Source organism: Anarrhichthys ocellatus, unplaced genomic scaffold, assembly GCF_004355925.1.
Source record: "Anarrhichthys ocellatus isolate YVR2014 unplaced genomic scaffold, GSC_Weel_1.0 scaffold49, whole genome shotgun sequence".
NCBI lineage: Eukaryota > Metazoa > Chordata > Actinopteri > Perciformes > Anarhichadidae > Anarrhichthys > Anarrhichthys ocellatus.
Window position 1 is genome coordinate 796,758 of NW_022280079.1, and position 20,044 is coordinate 816,801.

Below are 20,044 nucleotides of genomic sequence, written 5' to 3' on the forward strand. Positions count from 1 at the left end.
TGGGGTGCTGAGTGTACATTAATGAGAAATAAAATGAACTTTTTTGAATTTAGCAAATGGGTGCAATGAAACAAAGAGTGAAAAATTTAAAGGGGTCTGAATACTTTCCGTACCCACTGTATACATTGAGCTATTCACATCTTTACCACCTCTACTTACGGCCTCTGCTCTGTGTTCAGCAGCTTGCAGTGCTGTCGAAGATTCACTGAATTGTTGTCACTGGACTGCTTCCTGGTTGCGCTGAGGAGCTCAGAATTGAATGTTTTCTACAGGCTCTGGTTCGGGTAAAGGGTTTATAAGGGGGACATTTTAAATAAGACATACAGTATATAATAAAATGTTTTTGATGAAATATCACCATTTCAGCTGCTTCCTCTGACGGAATCGGTCGTCACACATGATTTGTTCAGTGACCGTCGGCAAGATGAAAATCTGACGCTAAAGACGGTATTTACAACGTCTGGCTGTGATGAACGTTGTAGTTTTGGTGATTGTTTAAAGAAAAAACGCTTTTCTATCCCGCCGGCGGGTTCTGGGGTTCGGAGGGTTATGGCATTAAAGCTCATCACAAGGGCTCCATCACTACAAAGGGTCCAACAGTCACTGCATCATCACTGACAGCCTGTAACATCAGCAGCATATTGTGGGCTGTCATTAGCATTCCTGTGTTCCAGGCAGCAGCTGGTCTTGATCCTCTGCTACTGCATCATTTTTACGAAAATAATTTGATGTGTCACCACTTCTGACCCATTTTGTTATATTTTTGTCCCAGTTAGAATTACCATGGCGTGTTGATGCAGTGACTTAATAGAAACTAAGGTTGTACAAGCAACACTGGTTGAATGAGAGTCCTGTGTGCGGCGATAGCTCCATGAACAACAGGTCTTTTATTACTTGCAGCCACATTGATTTCCTGCTGTTCTCTGACTACGGCCCGATGATTAAGGCTCACTAAACGAGACCTTCCACTAGTTGTGTGTGCTGGTGGTTGTAGAGCAGCTATCTACTGTCTGTCTGAGACTCACCTTAAAGATGTAATTCCCCTTCCCTCTGGACTAGCAGCTTGGATATATAAACTGTCAGCATCCTCTTAAAGGGATTCAGGAGAAGGAGACGGAGCGTTCTTACCTTCAGTTGCTCTTTGAAACTCCTCACTGAGTGTGTTGGTTACATCGTTCCAGAAGGTGTAGAGGATGTCCGGCTGTCCATCCTGTCATCAGGTTGACAGGAGAGAAAGGTTTGTGTTGATGTGCAGAAATTGCAATAAAATCATTTTGAAATTGAAACAAATGATCCTGAATAATAATTGCATTCACAATATTAAGTCAAGTCCTCACAATGCTCATTATCATCACAATCATCATCAATGCTGCCATCACTGAGGTAGTGAGAGCAGACGTCCTTCAACATTTACCTTCTGTATGAACATTAGATGACCAAACCAGCTGTGTGTAAGTAGTAATAGAGACCAACACAGACCCACAGGTCAACACACAGAGCCTGACTGAGGAGTGCTTTCATTATCTAATGGGATCGGACGTGTGTGTGGGTGTGTGTGTGTGTGTGTGTATCCTCCTCTAATAACCCATTAGAGAATTGCCTGTTGCAGGTCTGCTGCCCAGCTGTCTGAGCTCTCCTCCTCCCATCCACTGCATCATCACTTCCTCTACCTCCTCTACCTTCACAAACCTCTGTGACTCCATTGTTGTTAACGGACTAACTGCATGTGAGTGGGATAGAAAAGAACTGAACAAACAGATCGTTGTGGTGTGGGGCTTCTTTTAGAGGCTTGGTCTGGAAAATCATAATGCTACCGCATACCATGGTGTTTCAGACAATAGTGTTTTTCCAACTCTGCATCAACAGGTCTCAAGTATCCTCAATGTTTCACTTTATAAAACGTCTGTCTAAAATAAGGCATTGTAAATTGTATTCATATGTCAACATTTTTCTAATTTCATTAAAAATCAGTTGCCACCTTGTGTATGCAGCCATGTACATGTATCACCTCTAGTGCAGCACTTTTATCTGGAAAATAAAGAGAACGCACTAAAGTCAAGGCTGGATTATCAACTGGGCACAGCAAGCAGCTGCCCAGGACCCCGATCCTTTGTGTCCACTCGTTACCAGCGGCTGTCATATATTAGCATTACACAGGTTCACCCTGTGTTCACCCAGCCAAGCCTCGGACACGAGGCTGGGTAGAACTGGGCTGGGCTTGGTCGTGTGTCACCAGATCTCATCCAGAAGACGTTCAAACCTGTTTAAAAAGTCTTAATCAATAACATGATGATGGAAATAGTTAATAAGTTGAGCCATCTTCCTTTCTTCTCATCTCTGTTGAGAGTTGCACATGCATAGTACGGATGAAACAAGGGGAGTACTGCAGCCAATTATAACTAGGGAACCAGTTGCCAATGAATCCGCCAACTTACTGTCAGAAACAACACCTCTCGAGTGCAAGCAGGTGAAAGTTTCTTTCAAGCGAGCAGGTGTAAGTATTGCAAGAGGAAAACAATGATAATAGTTGTGCGCTCAGGGATAACAGCACGCGCCCAAAGCCTGGTTTCCTCCTTGCAGGCTCCAGTACTGCTCTCGTCAGCAGAGATGTTCGGAGCGGGATTTCAAGGCGCTCCCAGAAGTCATTTGGGTGTGCGGCTCCTCTACATCAGCGCTCGTGGATCTCATTTGTGTCATATAATTAAGCTGTCATGTATGCTCTAGTATGCTGTGTGGATGTCTTATATTGAGAAACATGCAAATTCAGTCATACTAAAACCATTATCTTCTGTAATAAATGACTGGAGCCTTGTGACGGTTTGGATTACACAGAACCAGAACAGTGGTGCCACCCACCTTGATGATCTCATCGATGAAGCACACATGAGTTACAGGGTCTCTCTTCTTCATCAGGACCTTCTGCAGATGTTGCACCTGGAAAGTATGCAGCACACCTAATCCATCAGTCCTGCTGCTTGGGTTTCTAATTTGAATAAACTATTCAACACTGAATTTACAGTCAGTGAGTAGTCTCAGGGAGCTGAATACCTGTCTGCACGCAGCACATATCTGGTCCATCAGTTTCTCCAGGCTGGTCCACAGAGCAGCACGGAAAGCTGCTGTGTTGCCTGGTGTCGGCAGCACTGCTCTGCCTGGTGCACCTGAGGGGACGAATTCACGAAGTCAGCTTTTTGTTTGTTTGTTTCTGATACGATTCCTGTGAAACCAGGAACAGTGTTATGTCCCAAACACACGCACGCAGAACAGCATTTATGATTATTATACAAATGCAGCAGCAACTGAGAAAAGCTTTTCTTAAGATCATGAGACATTTATTCAACTGCTATTTTCATATTTTGTTTATTATTATTAAGTCTGCAGTTCTTATTTTCATCAAATACCATTGAAAATACCAAAACCAACAGTGTATTAATCAATCTCTCAAGTCGTACTGACCCATCTGTGGTTGTAAAGCTACAAGCTCATTGGTTCCTACTGAACATGTAAAACTTTAAATACACTTTCAAATATAGTGTGAAGTGAAGGACCACGTCACCCAGAGCACCACTGTGGCTCACTACAGTCCTCATATACATACAGGTACGCTCATGAAGTCTGACCTCTGCGTCTAACCCGTCCCTAGGGGCAGCGGGCTGCTGTGAAGAACCCAGGAAGCAACGTGGGTTAATTTTTGTGAATCGAAACGCCAGCAAACTGAGCCACTGCCGCCCCAGAAAAAAATGTATATTTGGAATAGTTTTTGGATAAAGAAATGGAGCTCTGTGGCACAGAGGAAGGAGATGCATCAGACTTTGCTCATTTCCATTTCTTTGTAAAACCTAACCGTGCCCGTGTATCTGAAAGTATTGTGTCATTAATTAGAACAATGATGTGGCCGCTACATCAGAGCTATGAAAATAACACACGCCCTCCAGCCAGAACGGACTATTCTCTGTGGCCATGGTATAATAATCTATTTTGGTCTCATGAACTGGGTCGAACTATAAAATGCGATCCTCTTTCATCTTGTAGAAATGAGGACGATGTCTGCAGCATGCTAGTGTTTCTCCACACCACACCACCTCCTCCTTGGGTCTTACCTCTAGGGTTGGTTGGCTGCGTCAGGCCCTTGATGTCCAAAGCATCAGTGATGTTGTCGTGTATGGTGGTCCTGTAACCCCCCACTACAGAACTGATGGTCGCTCTTAGACTGCCCAGGTTGTAGAAGACCTGCAGGGCCGTGCCAACCTGGGTTGGATTCTGACCGACAAACGGAGAGAGGAAGACAGAGGGAAAGAGAGAAGTGAGGTTGGCAGTTGTTTTAAAGAGTTTGAAATCAACTCAAGGGGTCTGGTAATTTCACACACAAAAACTCAGTTTGACAGCGAGTGCAGAGGTGACAGCAGCAGCTAACAATACACCTTACATTGGTTTAATGAGGGAGAGCTGTGGGCAGGGCAAAGTCAAGACAAGGAAAACAGAGGGAGAGCACTGCTGCACTTTGCACTGACTCCGTTATATTTGTCTACACTGTACATGCTTCAAAGCATACTTTTCTTTGAACTGTTCATTTTCTTAAAGAGAACAAACTCTTGAGTTGTATTTCTACAGAGAAGTTAAAGCTTCTCCTGTAGAGCCCCACACACTGAATATGCTTATCTGCTTCTTGTCCAGAGTTAAACAACAATATTGCTATCAATGCCATGTCTGTGTGTGAACAAACACCTCTAAAGCTCACTGGTTAGCATATTTCTGTACACAAGATAAAATGTAAAAAATGATGGTTTGTGGTTTCACAGGGAGTTGCATTCTGAAAATATTCCTTGTGTGAAAAACAGCTCAAAAAGCAGATCAGAGACCAATGGTGCCTTCCAAAAGAAACGGTTTCCTCCTTTTTGTTATAGGTCACTCACACATTTACACACCTTCACGCCCACAAACCTGACCTCCATGCCGAATATGGAGGAGTTATGGAGGATTTATTGACATTATGCAACATGGTTGAAAAAGAAACCATTTGCTACACAAGTGCATTTCTTCAACTTGCATCAGGAGGAATGTAAACAGCAGGAACAATAATTCTCTGGGCAATATGGCCGACGTCTTCATGTTAAAAATTTGACATCAGGGAAACAATGTCCATCAACTTTGACTGTGTTTGAGCCCCAAGCATCACTGATCATCAAACAGAGTCCTGCTCTCTGCTTACATGATTCTCAATGGCATGCTCCTCATTTGAGACATGTGGTTGTTTATTTTAAGTGGTGTATCAAGGGATGTGCACAGCTTTAAATCCTGCACTCTCCTACGGTCCGCCTGTCAAGTGCAGCTTGATCCGGGATGCAACGATGGAACCAGGTCTCTGTAAAGATGTGGGCACAACAGTCACTGACCTAATTTGCTGGGTTAGCCCGTTTCTTCCTGCGACCGGACATTAGCCGGGAGCAGAGTGGGTGGTGGAATATCATTAGTCCTAGTCTAGCTCGCGGGGTTTAGCTTTCATCTCGGTTGGATCTCTCCTTTGAGTAACTGATTGTTGCAGCTTTTAGCCACTGGGCTCAATATATTCTATCTATGTGAAAGCACTGGGGAGTGGAGAGGAGGAGTTCTTCTACATGGGTCAGTTGAGTTCCCACTCAACAGAAGGGCTACAGGGTCTCTGCTGGCACAATCAGAGCGCTGAGGTGAAACTAGTTCCACACAGCCCAGGCAGCATGTCCAACTGCTTACATAATAACAATACACAAGCCCTGGGCTGATTTTATATAGATATATATATATATATATATATATATATATATATATATATATATATATATAGATATATAGATATATAGATATATAGATATATAGATAGATAGAGATATATAGATAGATAGATAGATAGATAGATAGATATATATATATATACACACACACACACACACACACACACACACACAAATATATATATATACACACACGTCTGTGCATACCTGTGCGTCTGTGTCTCTAGATCTCCATATGATCACACAAATAACTCAGTGACAGAAGTTGTTAGCCAAGGCTAAAAGCACTTTAAGGTGGAATACACAGTGGAGAGAGGAGTGTGTATGTGTGATTTTGTGTAAGAGAGAGAGAGTGCACGTGGGTTTTTGGGGGGAACGCTTATTGTCTAGATGTATGAGTAAAAATCAGTGGCTAAAATGCACCGAAAGAGTCTGACACGCACGTTTTGAAGAACACCTATTGTTGTAAATGGCCGTACGTACTAGCACCAAAAGCATTATGATGAGCATCAAACTGTTTTGATGGGCCTATTCAGAGCTTAGTTCGGTTTTGGAAGGTCAAATGAAGACCCAAAGACCAAATCTGGAGAGAGCTAAAATCACGACAGAGGTAAGGACGTTTCCCCAGAGGACGTTATTTTATTAAAGAAATAAATACTCATTAATAATAATAATAACAATAATAATGTGACAAAATTTGCCTGCGGTAGGTCACAACAGGTTTGTCGAACCTCAGATACAAGAGGAGCAGTGCGGATTCCGTCCCGGCCGTGGAACAGTGGACCAGCTCTTTACCCTCGCAAGACTACTGGAGGGGTTCTGGGAGTTTGCCCAACCAGTCTACATGTGCTTTGTGGACTTGGAGAAGGCTTTTGACCGGGTCCCTCGGGGGTTCTTGTGGGGGGTGCTGTGGGAGTACGGGGTGCCGGACCCATTACAACGGGCGATCCGGTCTCTGTACGACTGCAGTAGGAGCTGTGTCCGCATTCTCGGCAATAAGTCAGACACGTTCCCGATGGGTGTTGGCCTCCGCCAGGGCTGCCCTTTGTCTCCGGTCCTGTTCGTGACTTTCATGGACAGGATATCTAGGCGCAGCCTGGGGGTGGAGAACGTCAGGTTCGGGGGTCTCGGGATCACCTCTCTGCTGTTTGCAGATGATGTGGTCCTGTTAGCCTCCTCGGATCATGACCTCCAGCATTCACTGGGGCGGTTTGCAGCCGAGTGTGAAGCGGCGGGGATGTGAGTTAGTACCTCCAAATCTGAGGCCATGGTGCTCTGCCGGAAACCGGTGGATTGCTCCCTCCAGGTGGGGACGGAGTGCCTACCTCAAGCGAAGGAGTTTAAGTATCTCGGGGTCTTGTTCGCGAGTGAGGGTAAGATGGAGCGGGAGATCGACAGACGGATCAGTGCGGCTGCAGCAGTAAAGCAGGCGCTGCACCGGACCGTCTTGGTGAAGAGGGAGCTGAGCCGGAAGGCAAAGCTCTCAATTTACCACTCGATCTATGTTCCTACCCTCACCTATGGTCACGAACTCTGGGTCGTGACCGAAAGGACAAGGTCGCGGCTACAAGCGGCCGAAATGAGCTTCCTCCGTAGGGTGGCCGGGCTCAGCCTTAGAGATAGGGTAAGGAGCTCGGTCATCAGGAGGGAACTTGGAGTCGAGCCGCTACTCCTTCGTGTCGAAAGGAGTCAGCTGAGGTGGTTCGGGCATCTAATTAGGATGCCTCCTGGACGCCTCCCACTGTAGGTTTTCCAGGCACGTCCAACTGGGAAGAGACCCCGGGGAAGACCCAGAACACGCTGGAGGGACTACATCTCCCAGCTGGCCTGGGAACGCCTCGGGATCCCCCAGAATGAGCTGGAACATGTTGCCGGTGAGAGGGAGGTCTGGGTCAGCCTGCTGCCACCGCGACCCGACCCCGGATAAGCGGTGGAAAATGGATGGATGGATGGATGGATAGGTCACATCAGCTGTTTGTCCTCAAACCAACAAAAAACAAGTTTTATTTTGGTCTGCCATCAAGTTACAATGTCTGATGGTGTCTGGACAAAAATGTGATGCCTGCAGTGCTCCATAGGATTCACAGGAGGCTCCTCAGTTCAGCCTTCAGTCCGCTTGGGCGTGAAGAATATGGAGAGGGATTTAGAGTCATGGTATCCTCCTACTTCAAACACACCTGTTGAACTTCTCTCTGCCCTCACTCTCACTCTCACACACACACACACACACACACACACACACAATACAATTGGACACGGTTCCCTTGAGAACACGGGCTTTCTGGGGCAGGTGAAGGTTAACAGAGCTCACATGTCTCCCTCTCTCACATATACAAAGTGCTCATCTCTCTTCTACCTTTGTCCTTATATTTTACTCAGAACCAACAGCTTATCACATCAAAAAACTAATCAGATCAAATGCCCTTTTCTTTAAAAAAAAAAAAAAATGAATACACAAAAAAGTATAAAGAAGAAATGAAATATCTGTGATGTCATGAGTTATTCACCAGAGTGGAAATATATAATCACAACAATCTATAATATATATAACTAATATAGCTAGTGTAGTGAAGTGCCAGTGTAACTGCACCACGGCTGTGGGGGCTTAATATCTATGAGCCAGTTACTCCTTTGAAAGAGTTACAGCTGGGTGGAGTGACAAACCATGTGCAGACAGCATTCAGCGTTCTTACTGTTATTCAACAGTCCTCAATTAGGCCAAAAGTAGACTAGAGGAGCATGTCTGGTAGGGTCAGTGTAAACATTTTAAAACTCGTTAGATATTAAGCCAGCCAACACCAGACCAGGTAGACCAAATGTGAGCACTAGGTGTCACACTTGACTCAGCTGCTTCACCAAAACACTAAAGAGCAGCTTGTCACTAGAGTAGCAATAAAGGTCAGCCCCCCGTGAGTCTGGACTCTCTTCACTTTGATCACCAGGGGGCAAGCAAGAAAGGGGGAACTTGGCTTGGGTCTTGAGGAGTTGTCACATTTATTCACTGACAAATAGCCCAACTGTACCCACTGTGCACTGCTTCAATGCTACTGCCAGGAAATGAAATCAGCACCTGCCAAATACAGGATCAATGTTAGACGCTGCTAACACACGTCCAGTTGCGTCCATCGTCAGCTCATTTTCCATCACCACTGTAGCATAACCATTGACTTAAGCCATCAGCACATTACAAAACACGGTGAAACCAACGTTAACGGCTGATTATCTGGTGGAAGTAATGTGCTTTCCTAAACTCTGATGAGTGTGTGGGTGAAGGATGTTCTGATCAGCCAATAGCTAAATGAAATGGCAATAGTCTGGTTTCAACCAGTAGAGGGCAGTCGCTAAGAATATTTATAGCACAATATGTAGAATACTTTGCACTAAAATGTCAAGAGTTGGACCTGCATCCATCAACAGCACTACTAAATACCCGTATACGCTGGCTTTCAGCTGAGAGAAAGTGGTCTGGGGGATAACTTTCTCTTGAAATATAGTCAGGGATTAAGGTTACTTGATATATTCCATATTTCTACTGTCTGATACCTCTGACAGTGTTTACAATTCTAAAGAGTTCCACATAGATTTCAAAAGTGACAGACCAAAGCACTCGGTAGAGGAGATCTCCGCTACTGGTCTCTGCAGAAACCACTGCTGTGTTATGTGATTGAATGGATTGTTGAGATTCTCCACTCAAAGTGGTGGCTGAGCCATTTAACTCAGTTTCACAGGACTATTCTATTTTCCCACCTAGGTGCAAAAACAGGCTCTTAATGAAAGGAGCTGACCTCCACATTGTTCCGTCGTGTCAAGTGTTTAGCAGCTACAATAAAGTCTGCCAGCTAACGTTTAAGTAAAAAGGAGCAACAAGCAAGTTAGTGCTGAGATGTTAACAATGAGAACAAAGGACTGGAGCGACAGATCACAATACATCACAACCTAAACCTTTCCCAGCCTGTCTCTTGACCCAATGGTGGAATCTCCAGCTAACAAAGGAATCTCTTTCCTGGGTAACGTAACATTAGCACAGTAATGGCACATGGCTAAGCTGTTTAACCTAAACATCTGTCAATGCACATGTATTAGTTTGATGGTGTGTTGTTTTATTGTCTGTTTATAGTCCTGGTTTTGAATCTGCAGCTGATGTGTTAGTTATGCTCCACACAGACACAGGGTCTCTCTATGTAACCGGCTGATCAAAAGAAAAGTGAACTGGCTTTAAACAGAGAGACAAACACATTCAAAGAACCTCAGAACTCTCCAATCACACACTCTGTGTCCTGACTGAATGCATGTGTTCAGATAAGACAAAGAGACCAAGTGGCTGAGGTCCCAGCTGCCATCTTTGATTCAGTCATCTTTGCTGTTTCACCTTGTCAGACATGTTGTTTTGTAGGCCATGCAGCCTTGTTTTGTTTTGTCTCTCAAGCAAGCACACGCACATTTTGGTTTCTTTAGTTTAGTTTTTAGTTGGATTCATATCGTGTGCTTCACCTTTAATATCTTGTTTAATAATTGTTTGTGGAATAAACATGCTGGTCTGTTTAATTAATGTTGTAGAGGGAATACTGCCAACCTCTGCTATGGATATGGTCATTTTGGGTTATAGTTATTAATTCAAGTATTAATCAAAGTTCCATAGTTTATATTTTAGACTGTATTAATTAATGAATGAATGAATGAATGAATGAATTTTCTTACAACCACAACTGCCCATACCTGCCTCCCCAAGACAATACAACCCACACTGAACCCCCCGCCTAGAGACCAGTGGCCTGTAAGCAATGTAAAACACACTTCATCCAAACTCAACAAGAAGAAATGAATGCAGGTAATCGGCTCAAAGTCGTCGTATAAGACACGTCATACAGTCTGGACAAAAAGCAAATGATGTGTGTACCGGTAGGTCTGTTAGATGTTAATAAAGTGAGCCAACTAACAACCTGTTATTTATGTAACCAAAGGGCTGTAAAGTGTCTGAACACACCTTCGACGGCGAGGCACAGCAATGTGTGAACTGGTAGTTCCGTTTGCTGATAGACGACAGTCAAACACATCCTCCAACACAGTAAAAGTAAGCTGCAGAGCAGCGGCTGAGAGCTGTGCAGCAGTGTGTGAACCAAACACATCATCCATACTGTTAGCTGTTAGACAAACTGTTATCCCCCCACTGTGGGCGCAGAGAAGTTGATGCGGGATCGGAGATGCCCTCAGCTGTGTTATCAATAGTAGCCCCAACCAGCCGGGGGCCGATTAAGAGTGGTGAACGAGGAGTCAGCAGGCATTCAATGTCAGTATAAAACAGGCAATAAAAGAAGTTTTGAAAAAGTGTGTGTCACCAAGACCACGAGAGGTTCTTAAGCATGCAGTCATAGCGAAGCAACCAAAATATGATGCATTTACCTCCAATAGAATGAGAGATTAGCTGTGGACAGACACAGAGGTGCACACTCACTCAAACTCACTCTCACTGTTACACTTACATCACAGGCATTGGGCTCGCAATATACTAGCTGGCATAATCCTATCTCATCTTGTAACCCCATGAACTTTCTAGTAAACAAACACAACTTGTGCCGTGCGCCTCTTCCAAACCTCTGGGTCTGAAAAGTTACTTATTCAGCATTCGGTTGTCTTTAGCTCCGCGCTCTTGTCACTTCTGGTTGCAAAAAGCCAAGAAGGCAGTCCACTAACCAATGGGTGATGTCACAACGACTTTTTCCATACGGACTATGGTTCAGGTGGGTGTTTATGCCAAATATGAAGAAATTCCTTTTAGATATTACTGAGATATGGCATTCACAAGGATGGGACGATGCAAGGTCACAGTGTTCTTGACCTTTGACCACAAAATCAAATTAGTTCATCCTTGAGTCCTGTTGGTGGTTGTTCCAAATTTTAGGAAATTCAAAGTTGGCACAACATTTTGGCGGTTGCGGAGGCATAAAAACAGTAAGGGGATTGGAACTGCCTTCCAGGAAATGGGGGATTGAACCACTGGAAGGCTTTTAATATGACACATCTGTGCCAAAGTGTTGTATTGACAGTAGCTTTGCACCAAATGGAAAAAGACGACCAAAAATTGCACTACTACATTATTTCCAATTTATCAAGCCAACAGGTAAACATGGAGGAAGTGCCGAGTTGGCATCTACAGCAAACTGAAACAGAAGTAGATTAGCATACCGTCAATGTAAATAATGGACCAGGCCACTATGTGAGAGTTTATATATTTGATTTAGAAACTTTGCTAATATTTTACTTATTCCTGAAAACAAATATTTTAGCTGGATGTTTCTCAAAACAGGGGTCAAAGTTCAAGCTGCACAATAGGCCAAGGACAATCTGGTGCAACCAAAAGGAAGTCGTTGTGTTGAGTGTGTATGTACCTGGATCTCCATGCCCTGCTCCAGCAGTCTCTTTGCCTGGTTCTCCACCTCCAGCCTGGCTCTGCTGATCAGCAGCAAGTCATTCTCAATCACCTCAATGCCGCTCAGATCCACACCTTGTGACAGATAGTCTAGAATAGAAGAACAGAATAGAAATATACTTTATTCATCCCCAAGGGGAAATTTGTCTAGAGCATGGGCAAGCAAGCATAAACACACGCACACGAAACCATAAATGATTACATTTTCACGCTTTTTTCCATTTTTCCAGTACTCTAAACAGTTTTTGTATATTTAATTAACTAACTAATTAACTAACAAGACTGAGAGCGTAGTCTTATTTACTGATTCTTTAGCGCATTTCCGGTCTACTAAATATGTATGTACCCCATAGTGAAACTGAGGACGTGTGAAGATTAAGTTTACAGGAAGTACACAGAAAAGTACAGTATTTCTATAAAGGCTAATATTCCGTTTTTTTTTTTTTAGTTTTTTTTTTTTTTACATGTGTCAAAGTGGTGTTACTTGAACTCTTGAGGTCACTTTTGAAATGTGGTTAGTAGGGTTGTCACAATATTCAATTTTAGTTGACGATTGTCATACAAATAATTGCGTTTAATGTTTCAATAGTCTTGTTTTGTTCGTTTTATGCCTCATCGTGGAGCTGTTGTCTTTGGCTTTGTATCTAGTCCTAAATCCATGTTGTTCATTTCTATGGCTGCTCACCAAAATGATGCAGTCATTGGCAAAGAAGTTTAAATTAATCTTCAAACTGTTTTGTAGACAATGTTGTAACTCTGAAACAATGTTCTCAATCGACTCTGCAGTCCCCAAAACACAAGGGAACGGCGCTGGGACGAGTGACCTGCTGCATCTCAGTGTTCACGGATGCTTCCCTGATGGTGTGGGGGGGGGGGGGGGTTCCTGCCCGGGGAGAGCGGTAGTTGGTGTGTGTTCTCCAACAGAGTACTGACATAAGCTACAAGCATTGTTCTTGGTCCTCCAGCACTTCAGGCCCCTGATACGGGGGAAGCATGTGATGGTGAGGACGGGCACCAGCCCCCCATTTGCCTATATCAACAGGCTGGGTGGAGTTGGGTCTGCTGCCCTGTTAGGGATGGTGGAGAGCTTGTGGGCCTCAGAGCACCTGTTGACTCTGAAAGCTCTCCATATTCCAGAAATGGAGAACAGGGCTGCAAACCTCATGTCGAGAGGTGGACCCCAACCAGACAAGTGACGGCTTCGCCTAAAGTGCTTCCTATCAGCTTCAACTTGAGGGTGTTGGAGAACTTTTGGTACCTTAGTCATTGTTTCATTTCAAACCTATGAGTATGTTACCCCAAAACTGGGGGTGAAACCGATTACAAAACTCACGGTTCGGAAGGTATCACAGATTTCAGTCACGGATCTGATCGGATCAGCAAAACAGGAAAAAGGAGCAAATTTAACTTTTAGAAATCCCCGATCACATGTTTTTGCCACAAAACAGATCATTGATCATCATCATTGATGATCCATATTGGCAGACACAGATTATTTTTGTTGTTTTGTTTTGTTAAAGCAGCTGGACAACATTCCTTGCGATCATATTTCTGTTTATTTGCATCCTTTACAGAACGATGACAGCGGGAGTAGTCAGCTTGACAGAGTTGTCAGCAACACTTGTTTCAACACTTCTGCGTGTTAAACATTTCCATTCTGCTTCCCCTGCATTGTTTGTCCACCCACATCCTTTGGACAGCCCGATGCATTAGAGGAAGAAACATGTACTTGCCTCGCAAATGAATCCTGTTTTGTGCCGATATGAAATTGATGCAACTGTGTCGCATCACTCTATCATGATGATTCTGGCAGCAGTGGCAGTCAGACTGCTGCCATGGTCTCTGTTGCTGTTGTTCACTCTCAGACATTATCTCCAAACCTTAACGTGCTCTATTGTTCTGCCTAAGTGCTCCAGAAAATGCATTCACTGATTCTGGTGCATTATGACTACAAGTGACAACATCAAGAATGTTACATACAATTCTGTTGTACATGTTTGATGGTATTCAACTTGCATTAAATTATTTGAATGCAAGTTAAATACCATAGTAGTAGAGCGGGTCCTCTTCCAATCTCAGATCGGCGGTTCAGTCCGCATGTCGAAGTCTCCTCGGGTAAGACACTGAATCCCAATTTGCTTCCGAAGGCTGTGCCATGGGTGCATGAATGAGCATGAATGTGAATTGGTTTGCTGATGGACCTTGCATGGTGTATGTGTGTGAATGACGACATGTAATTCACAGCGCTTTGAACTATAGGTCTTTAAATCTTATGCCATCATCTCAACTCTCTGATTGATTACTTACTCTTTTGATTAGCATCTTTCTCACAGCCACATGTTTTGATAAATCAGGAACACGAAAGCTACAGGGAAATCCGCAGCTCATAATGATATCAACCATTTCAGATGGGTTATTTGTCTAGTTGCTCATCTTTTTGAAAGACAGAGAAAGAGAGAGACAGAGACAGAGAGAGACAGAGAAAGAGAGAGACAGAGACAGAGAGAGACAGAGAGACAGAAAGAGAAAGACAGAGAAAGAGAGACAGAGAGAGACAGAGAGACAGAGAGAGAGAGACAGAGAGAGAGAGAGAGACAGAGAGAGAGAGAAAGAGAGAGAAAGAGAGAGACAGAGAGAGAGAGAAAGAGAGAGACAGAGAGAGAGAGAAAGAGAGAGACAGAGAGAGAGAGAAAGAGAGAGACAGAGAGAGAGAGAGAGAAAGAGAGAAAGAGAGACAGAGAGAGAGAGAAAGAGAGAGAGACAGAGAAAGAGAGACAGAGAGACAGAGACGGAGAGAGAAAGAGAGAGAGAGAGAGAAAGAGAGACAGAGAGAGAGAGAAAGAGAGAGAGACAGAGACAGAGAGAGAGAAAGAGAGACAGAGAGAGAGAGAAAGAGACAGAGAGAGAGAGAAAGAGACAGAGAGAGAGACAGAGAGAGAGAAAGAGAGAAAGAGAGACAGAGAGAGAGAGAAAGAGAGAGACAGAGAGAGAGAGCCAGAGAGAGAGAAACAGAGAGAGACAGAGAGAGAGACAGAGAGAGAGACAGAGAGAGAGAGACAGACAGAGAGAGAGACAGAGAGAGAGAGTATTATCAGGCAGGTGGCTGGCTGAGGCATAGAGAACCAGGGAATTGGACAGAAGTCACATTCAATTCAAAAGCAATCCGCTAGAAGCCTCAACCCAACTACAAAGCCTGCCAGAGACCACAATGGAACAGCTGAGCCCCGTATCTCTTTGCTTGTTTAGATATGTGTTCTTTGAGAGAGAGAGAGAGAGAGAGAGAGAGAGAGAGAGAGAGAGAGAGAGTTCATCCCCACACACATGCCAAGTTGTGAAGTTTTGTCCACGCCTTGTGTCTGCACAGTGCTCCCTCACATCCACACTAACAACATATAACAGCTATGAGACCATATTTCTGCTCTCAATTCAAACCAGCACTTATTCAGCTGGCATAGGTGTAACCAGAAGGGTCCTTAGCTTTTTAATCTTTACAGTACGCAACTAACACATTGTACAGGCTTCACCCTCTAAGTGCTGTTAGGTTACGCTGATGTAGTCTATGCCCCACTGTGACACCAAGGTCCGCAAGCAGACAACATTCACCAGTTCATAAACTGTAAATGAAGGTCAACGGTTAACATGTCAGCCTTTATGGAGAAACAAGGGGATGTGTGATGTACAGTCTTTTCACACAGTACTGCCGCTGCAGATAAGTAGGACATCGATTATTTACCACAATGGTCCGCATTTACTGAGATATATGCAACGGATAGAAATGGATGAAAGGGCATGTCGAAGTCCAGGATGCCGCCAGGCAGATGTCTGCCACCGTCATCGTGGATGATGATAAAACTCTCAGGGAGGCTCCATCCTGTTGCACTAAAGGCTTGTGAGATGGGGTCACAAAGTCAATGCAACAAACACTGTTTCGACAGAGCCACGCCTTTCGAGTGCCCTCTGTAATGAACAAACAGCTGCTGTGTTTGCCTGATGTTTCCCGAGTGTACAACATACTGAGACAAAGCGCACACTGGGCAGTTGATATATGCTGCTGCTGTCATGTTGTCTGCCCTCACCATGTCATGTCTGTTTTATAGTAAAGGAGCAAAGTGCCTCAGGACAGTTGCTACCATGGACAGCTCCAGTCAGTTTATGTGGAGGGATGGAGGAATTCCCGATTTTCCACCCTCAACTTGAGACTGGCATCCCACCGTATCCAGAGAGTGATACACTGATATGTGTGAGGGTTGGTTTTGATGAATCAGGAGACAAAAGGTACAGGGAAATCAGCCTCTCATAGTGAGGTGCTCGACATGGAAACAATCAACAGGGTAAATAACTTATCATTGATTGACATCAATGGTGCTGAGGTGGGGCAAGTGATTAGTTTTAAGTTCCTGGGAATCAGGATCACAAACAACCTGACATGGTTCTCACACATCTCCATCCTGATGAAGAAAGCTCATAAACAGCTGTATTTCTTGACAAAACTTAAGAAGGCAAAATTCCTGTGCCAATTTCTTGTTATCCTTTTCAGAGGAGCAATATAAAGCATCCTGAGTGGAAACATTACAAACTGGCAGGGGATGTGTATACGGCCCATGACAGGAGGGCTCTACAGTGAGTGATTAAAGCTGCCCAGAACATCATTGGTATCCATCTACTGAGCATCAGTGATATTGGTGACAAGAGGTGCCTGTGAAGTGCCCAAATGATACAAAAAGACATATCCACCCAGCCACAGCCTGCTCACCCAGCTGTGAAATGAAGTGTTCAGCTGCTGTACCACCAGACTTCAGAGCAGCTTCTTTCCTCAGGCGGTGATACTCTAAATTCATCCTTCACCCTCCTTATGTAATATGGTTTTGTTTTTGGTGTTTTTCTTATGTAACTTATGTAAAAATGAAACTGCATTTCGTTGCACAACCCTGTTTTACAAAGACACTAAATGAACCCTGTAACCGTGTTCATGTTTATATCTGGCTCAGTAAGTGAGTGTGGTCATATGTAGATATGTCATGTTTTGGCTATGTGCCTAAAGTAGGATATGTTCTTGTGTTATTCTATTTATTTCTGGGTTTTGCTGCTTGTAAACATTCAATTAAATGGTGTAGTTTTCCATCCATCCATCCATTTTCCACCGCTTATCCGGGGTCGGGTCGCGGTGGCAGCAGGCTGACCCAGACCTCCCTCTCACCGGCAACATGTTCCAGCTCATTCTGGGGGATCCCGAGGCGTTCCCAGGCCAGCTGGGAGATGTAATCTCTCCAGCGTGTTCTGGGTCTTCCCCGGGGTCTCTTCCCAGTTGGACGTGCCTGGAAAACCTCCAGTGGGAGGCGTCCAGGAGGCATCCTAATTAGATGCCCGAACCACCTCAGCTGACTCCTTTCGACACGAAGGAGTAGCGGCTCGACTCCAAGCTCCCTCCCCTATCTCTAAGGCTGAGACCGGCCAGCCTACGGAGGAAACTCATTTCGGCCGCTTGTAGCCGCGACCTTGTCCTTTTGTTCACGACCCAGAGTTCGTGACCATAGGTGAGGGTAGGAATGTAGACCGAGTGGTAAATTGAGAGCTTTGCCTTCCGGCTCAGCTCCCTCTTCACCAAGACGGTCCGGTGCAGCGCCTGCTTTACTGCTGCAGCCGCACCGATCCGCCTGTCGATCTCCCGCTCCATCTTACCCTCACTCGTGAACAAGACCCCGAGATACTTGAACTCCTTCGCTTGAGGTAGGCACTCCGTCCCCACCTGGAGGGAGCAATCCACCGGTTTCCGGCAGAGAACCATGGCCTCAGATTTGGAGGTGCTAACTCTCATCCCCGCCGCTTCACACTCGGCTGCAAACCGCCCCAGTGAATGCTGGAGGTCATGATCCGAGGAGGCCAACAGGACCACATCATCTGCAAACAGCAGAGAGGCGATCCCGAGACCCCCGAAACTGACGTTCTCCGCCCCCAGGCTGCGCCTAGATATCCTGTCCATGAAAATCACGAACAGGACCGGTGACAAAGGGCAGCACTGGCGGAGGCCAACACCCATCGGGAACGTGTCTGACTTATTGCCGAGAATGCGGACACAGCTCCTACTGCAGTCGTACAGAGACCGGATCGCCCGTTGAAATGGGTCCGGCACCCCATACTCCCACAGCACCCCCCACAAGACCCCCCAAGGGACCCGGTCGAAAGCCTTCTCCAAGTCCACAAAGCACATGAAGACTGGTTGGGCAAACTCCCAGAGCCCCTCCAGTAGTCTTGCGAGGGTAAAGAGCTGGTCCACTGTTCCACGGCCGGGACAGAATCCGCACTGCTCCTCTTGGATCTGAGGTTCGACAAGCGGTCGGAGCCTCCTTTCCAGCACCCTCGCATAAGCCTTCCCCGGGAGGCTGAGTAGTGCGATACCCCGGTAATTCGAGCACACTCTCCGGTCCCCCTTTTTGAAGATGGGAACCACCACCCCGGTCTGCCATTCCATGGGCACTGATCCCGACCCCCATGCGACATTGAAGAGGCGTGTCAGCCAGGACAGCCCAACTATGTCCAGCGCCTTCAGCATCTCAGGGCGGATCTCATCCACCCCCGGCGCCTTGCCACCAAGGAGCTTTTTAACTACCTCAGCGACCTCTGCCAGGGATATGGGTGAGCCTCCCCCTAGGTCCTCAGGTGCTGCCTCCTCTGCAGAGGACATGTTGGTCGGGTTTAGGAGTTCCTCAAAGTGCTCTTTCCACCGCCCAACGATGTCCTCCGTCCGGGTTAGCAGTTCCCCCCCTGCTGAGAACAGCCTGGGGTAAGCCCTGCTTTCCCTTCCTGAGCCGTCGGATGGTTTGCCAGAACCTCCTTGAGGCCAACCGAAAGTCCTTCTCCATGGCCTCCCCGAACTCCTCCCATGCCCGAGTTTTAGCATTCGCGACCACCGCAGCTGCAGCCCTTCTGGCCTGTCGGTACCTGTCAGCTGCTTCAGGAGACCCCTGGGCCAACCAGGCCTTGAAGGTCTCCTTCTTCAGCTTGACGGCTTCCCTCACCTCCGGTGTCCACCACCGGGTTCTCAGGTTGCCGCCACGACAGGCACCGATGACCTTCCGGCCACAGCTCCTAGCGGCCGCGTCCACAATAGAGGCTTTGAACATGGTCCACTCGGATTCCTTGTCCCCAACCTCCCTCGGGATGTGTGAGAAGTTCTTCCGGAGGTGGGAGTTAAAGACCTCCCGGACAGGGTCCTCGACCAGACATTCCCAGTTTACCCTCACTACATGTTTGGGTTTGCCGGGTCTTTCCAACCAGTTCCCCTGCCATCTGATCCAACTCACCACCAGGTGGTGATCAGTTGACAGCTCTGCTCCTCTCTTCACCAGAGTGTCAAGACATACGGCCGCAAATCAAATGATACGATTACAAAGTCGATCATTGATCTCTGGCCTAAGGTGTTCTGGTACCAGGTACACTTATGAGCCACCTTATGTTCGAACATAGTGTTCGTCATGGCCAAACCGTGGCAAGCACAGAAGTCCAATAACGAAACACCATTCGGGTTCAGATCGGGCAAGCCGTTCCTCCCAATCACCCCCCGCCAGGTTTCTCCGTCATTGCCCACGTGAGCGTTGAAGTCCCCCAGGAGAACTATGGAGTCGGTAGGCGGCGCCCTTTCCAGGACCCCTCCCACCGACTCCAAGAAGGCCGGATACTCCGAACTGCTGTTTGGTGCATAAGCACAAACCACAGTCAGAGCCTTGCTCCCCGCAACCCGTAGGCGCATGGAGGCGACCCTCTCGCTCTCCGGGGAACTCCAACACAGCGGCGCTCAGCCGGGGGCTCGTGAGTATCCCCACTCCCGCCCGGCGCCTCTCACCCTGGGCAA

General features: G+C 46.0%; 1 protein-coding gene across 1 annotated transcript in view; it reads right to left on the minus strand.

Moving 5' to 3' along the window:
• Window positions 1-62: 62 nt before the first annotated feature.
• cog5 (component of oligomeric golgi complex 5) overlaps window positions 63-20,044 on the minus strand; it is a 40,205-nt gene continuing 20,223 nt past the window's right edge. Inside the window, exons 7-11 of the mRNA XM_031869812.1 lie at window positions 12,155-12,285; window positions 4,101-4,260; window positions 3,049-3,161; window positions 2,857-2,934; window positions 63-1,210 (exon numbers count right to left, since the gene is read on the minus strand). Coding sequence (XP_031725672.1) covers window positions 1,091-1,210; window positions 2,857-2,934; window positions 3,049-3,161; window positions 4,101-4,260; window positions 12,155-12,285 — 602 coding nt within the window. The 3' untranslated portion in view covers window positions 63-1,090. The remainder of the gene's footprint in view (window positions 1,211-2,856; window positions 2,935-3,048; window positions 3,162-4,100; window positions 4,261-12,154; window positions 12,286-20,044) is intronic.